General features: G+C 43.5%; 1 protein-coding gene across 2 annotated transcripts in view; it reads left to right on the top strand.

Moving 5' to 3' along the window:
- The first annotated feature begins 395 nt into the window (after positions 1–395).
- LOC143786367 (carboxypeptidase O-like) overlaps positions 396–6,401 on the top strand; it is a 302,348-nt gene continuing 296,342 nt past the window's right edge. Inside the window, exon 1 of one of the 2 annotated variants that reach the window (XM_077275703.1) lies at positions 396–603. In XM_077275703.1, the coding sequence (XP_077131818.1) occupies positions 524–603 (80 nt within the window). In that variant the 5' untranslated portion in view covers positions 396–523. The remainder of the gene's footprint in view (positions 604–6,401) is intronic. The other variant, XM_077275702.1, reaches the window with a different exon arrangement.

Here is a 6,401-nt window from a genome sequence, read left to right as displayed (position 1 = left end):
CGGTGTGTAAAAATCGGACAGCACTCGCATGGTCCGAGTGCTATGTGATTTTTTTTTTCTCGCACCCATAGGTTTGCATTGTCGAGTATCTGCCAAGTCTCCCTGAAATTTGCAGCATGCTGCGATTTTACATACACGCTGAATACGCCCGAGAAAATAAACGCTGATGTAAGATGCTTCATAGATTAACACTGTCCGAGTGATATGCAATATTTTCTCTCACAGCACTCGTCCGTATTCTATGGTAGTGTGACGCCGGCCTAATCCGGCCAACACACTGTACATTGACAGAAAGCTGTTAATCAGTGGTGGGGAAGAGGTCACATAGAGCAGTTATCAAGGTGGCACATAATCCTCTAGTGATAATCTCTTGCTGATAAAAATATGACTTTATTGAAACTGCTAAACACAACTTAGTGACACATTCCTGAAATCAGGGTCTCAGCCCCTACATTATGGTGCTCTGAGATTACATAGCTAACATTTGCCTTTAAGCAAAACCTTGGAATTCACTGCTTTGAGGATGGAGGTCGTGCACTATATTATGGTTATTTTCTACTCCATAACATTTCAGACATTGGCCACACAAGTCCAGTATAATGGGTAAGTCGGGAGCAAAACAGCTGCTTCAGCTCTATATGCTCTAAATGCTATTGTTCCTTTTTCTCATGCTTACGGATTTAATAGATTCATCTTTGCTTAATTTATAATAAAATCAATTTATGGTGTCATTAATTTGTGTATTTTTGATATTACATTTTTGCAGAACTGCACTGTTATATGGCAACAATCTAACAAAAATGAACATATAATTTTATAGTTTTTCAATTGATCAATAACAATAAAGTGAATCATATAAATCAGATTGTTTAGGGATCTGCAGTAAAGGTGTGTCAACTGCAACAAGAACTTTCCACAACACGACTAGTGTTGTTTGTGCTCGCTAAATGATATCCCTGAGAGTGCTGCCTCCGCTCCTCCACACTCTGTACGATGTCTTAAAGAGAAGAGAAGACATAAAAAGGAATAAAACGTTTCTAAAATATATATTCTTAGCAAATCAGATAATTTCTCTCAGGATTACAGAGATGCAGGTATTAAACTCATGATTTTGTCAGCGTCAAAGCAGAAAATGGTGAGATTCTCTTGTCAGAAAGATTCTAACTCTGCAGGAGTGTGGGACTAAGTGAAAAAAAAATCAAAAAAGTTGTAGAAATATTAAAAAAAAAAATACAAAATCATAAATTAAAATATATTGTACCCATAAATAAGTATTATTATAAAAAATAAATAATTAAATAAACAATAAAAGTACAGATGTTTGATATCGCTGCATCTGGAAAGACCAGACCTATAAAACTGTCCCACTAATTAACCACTTCAGTGAACACCTACTAAAAAAAGAGGCAAAAAACAATGCTTTATCATCATACAGCCAAACAAAAAGAGTACTAAAATGCGATGAAAAAGACGAATGTAAATAAAAATGGTACCTCTGAAAATGTCAACTTGTCCTGCAAAAAACGATACACACTATACACAATAACGCGATGCAAAAATAATTATTTTTTCTATGAAATAGTTTTTAATGTGCAAAAACGCCAAAACATAAAAAACACTATATAAATGTGGTATCGCTGCAATCATACTGACCCGAAGAATAACACTGCCTTATCAATTTTACCATACACGGAACAACATAATAAAACAAATAAAATCAATTCCTTCATTGTTGTTTTTGCTTAATTCTACCTCCCAAAAATCAGAATAGAAAGCAAAAAATATCAGGTGACTGAAAATGGTTCCAATAGAAATGTCAGCTCGTCTCGCAAAAAAACAAGCAGTCATATGACTTTGTCATCTGAAATATGGAAAAATTATAGCTCTCAAAATATGATGATGCAAAAACCTAGTTTTTGAAGAAAAAAAACATTTTTAGGCTGCGTGTCCACGCTCAGGATGGCCGGCGGTGAAGCCGCTCGGCGCTAAGCCCCGCCCCCTTTCTGGGACGCGATCATGCCGGATGTGTACTGTACACATCCGGGATCATCGCACCCCTCGCCATAGGGCCCTGTGATATTACCTGCGGCGACGCAGGTAGCACAGATATGCTGCGATCTGAAAAGACGCGCAGCATGTCCGGAATCGCAGGCCCGCCGCGTGCGGGTTTCCACGCATAGTGGACACGGGATTTCACAAAATCCCCTCCACTATGCTGGAACATCTGGACGCTGCGTGTTTGATGCTGCAGCGTCAATCACGCAGCGTTTACTTACCGTGGACACTCACCCTAAGTGTGTGACAGCAGCCAAACCATAAAAATCTAGTATCGCTGTTATCGCACCAACTCAAAGAATAAAGTTGCCTAATCACTTATACCACACTAGGAACAGTGTTAAAATCGATCAGCACAAGCAGGGGAGTTATATTCAACTGATAAGGCCGGGATCACACATGCGAGAAACAGGTCCGTGTCTCGCATGTGAAACCCAAACTCTGGCGCCAGCACTTGGGAGCGGAGCGCGCAGCACCATGTGTTCCTATGCGGCCGCACGCTCCGCTCCACAGTGCCGGCGCCAGAGCTTGGGTTTCACATGCGAGACACGGACGTGTTTCTCGCATGTGTGATCCCGGCCTAACAGTGAGATCAGGTAGCGGCTGATGGGACTACTACTCCCATCAGCTTACACCTGCTGCCGCTAAAAACAATGAGAGCAGGCAGCGGTCGATGGGAGTATTCATCATCCCTAGCCTGTGTTATAGATAAATACATTTTAAAAAATGGTGTGGGTTCCCCTGTATGGCCGAATCACACTTGCGAGTGCAATGCGAGAAACTCGCACGAGTTTCTCGCCTCAATACTTGGCACTGCCGCCGACACTCGGGACCGGAGCATGCGGCTGCATGCAACTAAGCTCTGTCCGCTAGAAATAGGTATATATATAAAACAATAGCAAGTCTCTGCTATAATGAGCCTTGGAAGATGAAAAATGGTAATATATAATGCTGAGCCACCTATATCAGCTAGGTAAGTGTAGGTACAGTGATTCAACCTAATGGTGTTAGTGAAGAAAGCAGCCACATTCTAATTTTAAACCACATAAAAGACAGTGCTCATAACAGGTGGGGGCCGTGCCCGCAATAGTAGGAGATCGATTCACCTTATTATCCAGAGCTTGTGATAACGTCCTCTCACCCTGACATGTGTTTCGCCACTGGCTTCTTCCTGGGGGCATGAAAAAAGTTAAATGTTCATTTTTTCAATATTGCCTTGTGCTGGCGTGTACTCTGGAGGACAGAGAATGAACTTCAATCCAATATTGCGGCCAGCATGCAGCCAGCGGGTAAGGAAAGGGTGAATCAAACACCCGAAAACCCCGCCCATATGACCCAAAACTGGTCCCGCCAAATTCAGGTGACAGGTTCCCTTTAAGTACCTTTAACTGCTGCTGTTAAAAGGTGTATCGGTGGTCGTAAAGGGGATAAGTTTGAAAATTGTTAAGATTTTGACAAATTGCCATTTTTTTTAGCAAATAAATGCAAGTCATATCCAAGAAGTGTTATGACTATCATAAAGTACAATTAGTGATGAGCGAACGTGCTCGCCACTACTCGGTACTCGCCCGAGTATCACTTTGCTTGGTGTACTCGGCGAGCACCAAGTATTTTCGGGATTATTCGGCAGGAGCTCAGGTCTCCACCCTGCAATTCTGGCGCTCTTTAGAGCGCCAATGACAGTGCAGGGATTGTCAGCCATGCACTGTAATGCCACAGCCATCTTTGTTGTGATTTTACAGTGATTGGCTGGCCGCACAGCGTCATCAGGTCTATAAGAGACCTGGCGCCGCCCTGCTCGCTGCATTCTGCTCTGGACTTAGGCCTGTTTCACACGTCAGTGGCTCCGGTACTTGTGGTGACAGTTTTCTCAGGTACCGGAGACTCTGACTCACGTAGACACATTAAAATCAATGTGTCTCTGCACATGTCAGTGTGTTTTCATGGACCGTGTGTCCGTTTGAAAAACACGGAGACATGTCAGTGTTCGTGGGAGCGCACGGATCACACGGACCCATTAAAGTCAATGGGTCGTGTAAAACACGTACCGCACACGGATGCTGTCCGTGTGCAGTCCATGTGCCGGGCAGGAGACAGCGCTACAGTAAGTGGTGCTGAAGCCGCCATTCATCCCTTCTCTCCAGCAGCATTCGCTGGAGAGAGGGAATGAAAAATCAATGTTGTTTAATTTTTTTTGTGGTTAAAATAAACTTCCCGGAAACTTCCCCCCTCCCACCCCCTGTGCGCCCGCCCGATGGAAATAAAATACTCACCCAGCTCCCTCGATGCTTCCTCTCAGCGCTGCAGCTTGTCCTGTATGAGCGGTCACGTGGTGCCGCTCATTACAGTGATGAATATGCGGCTCCACCTCCCATATACTGTAGCGCTGTCTCGTGCACGGTCCGTGTGGTACTCAGTCGGCACATGGGTGGCACACGGCTGCCGCACGTGTGCCACACTGATGTGCCACGTGAGCTCACGGACACACGGACACTGATAACTCCGGTACCGATTTTTCCGGTACCGGAATTATCTGGACGTGTGAGACTGGCCTTAGGGAGTGTAGGGAGAGCTGCTGCTGAGATGGAGTCAGAATCGTCCTTTCAATTGTTATTGCTGGTCTGCAACTGTTCAGACCACAACTCCTGAGAAACCAACATTCCTTTTTAGGGCTAATTTGGGGGTCCAGAGATTGCAGTGCTAGGTAGAAAGGGGAGTCTATGTGCACATATCCACATCAGTGCAAGGCCTGCAGGCACTGTATGTGAGTACATACTGTAGCTCTCACTGCATACCACCAAAAGCTCCATTAGTGTCTGATGCTGCTTATTTATTATATACAGTGCCTACAAGTAGTATTCAACCCCCTGCAGATTTAGCAGGTTTAATAAGATGCAAATAAGTTAGAGCCTTCAAACTTCAAACAAGATCAGGATTTATTAACAGATGCATAAATCTTACAAACCAAAAAGTTTTGTTGCTCCGTTAAATTTTTATAAATTTTAAACATAAAAGTGTGGGTCAATTATTATTCAACCCCTAGGTTTAATATTTTGTGGAATAACCTTTGTTTGCAATTACAGCTAATAATCGTCTTTTATAAGACCTGATCAGGCCGGCACAGGTCTCTGGAGTTACCTTGGCCCACTCCTCCATGCAGATCTTCTCCAAGTTATCTAGGTTCTTTGGGTGTCTCATGTGGACTTTAATCTTGAGCTCCTTCCACAAGTTTTCAATTGGGTTAAGGTCAGGAGACTGACTAGGCCACTGCAACACCTTTATTTTTTGCCTCTTGAACCAGGCCTTGGTTTTCTTGGCTGTGTGCTTTGGGTCGTTGTTTTGTTGGAAGATGAAATGACGACCCATCTTAAGATCCTTGATGGAGGAGCGGAGGTTCTTGGCCAAAATCTCCAGGTAGGCCATGCTATCCATGAGCAAACTGTAGACGAGCCTTGACATGACGCTTTGAAAGTAAAGGTACCTTACGGGCTCGTCTGGAACGGAGACCATTGCGGTGGAGTACGTTACTTATGGTATTGACTGAAACCAATGTCCCCACTGCCATGAGATCTTCCCGGAGCTCCTTCCTTGTAATCCTTGACTCTTCGGACAAGCCTGGCCTCGGCACGGGAGGAAACTTTCAAAGGCTGTCCAGGCCGTGGAAGGCTAACAGTAGTTCCATAAGCCTTCCACTTCCGGATGATGCTCCCAACAGTGGAGACAGGTAGGCCCAACTCCTTGGAAAGGGTTTTGTACCCCTTGCCAGCCTTGTGACCCTCCACGATCTTGTCTCTGATGGCCTTGGAATGCTCCTTTGTCTTTCCCATGTTGACCATGTATGAGTGCTGTTCACAAGTTTGGGGAGGGTCTTAAATAGTCAGAAAAGGCTGGAAAAAGAGATAATTAATCCAAACATGTGAAGCTCATTGTTCTTTGTGTCTGAAATACTTCTTAATACTTTAGGGGAACCAAACAGAATTCTGGTGGGTTGAGGGGTTGAATAATAAATGACCCTCTGAAAAGACTTTTCAAAATTTAAAAAAAAAATAAACAAAGTAATAACATTCTTTTTTGCTGCAGTGCATTTCACACTTCCATGCTGATCTAAAGTCCAAATGTCACAATGCCAAGTTAATTCCAAATGTGTAAACCTGCTAAATCTGCAGGGGGTTGAATACTACTTGTAGGCACTGTATCTAGCTGCAGTTTTCAGTGGCTTTTTTTTCACCTTATACCTGCTCCTTTTATTCCATAGCCCCCTTATTTTAACATTTATTTGCTTGGTCACGCTGACTACTGCAGCCACGTTATTGTAATTGAAGAACGTGTAAATCTACCCTTTTTTT

Source organism: Ranitomeya variabilis, chromosome 7 (genome assembly GCF_051348905.1).
Source record: "Ranitomeya variabilis isolate aRanVar5 chromosome 7, aRanVar5.hap1, whole genome shotgun sequence".
In the NCBI taxonomy this organism is placed as follows: Eukaryota; Metazoa; Chordata; class Amphibia; order Anura; family Dendrobatidae; genus Ranitomeya; species Ranitomeya variabilis.
Note: the sequence above shows the minus strand (reverse complement) of the source record. Positions and strands in the feature narration are given on the sequence as shown.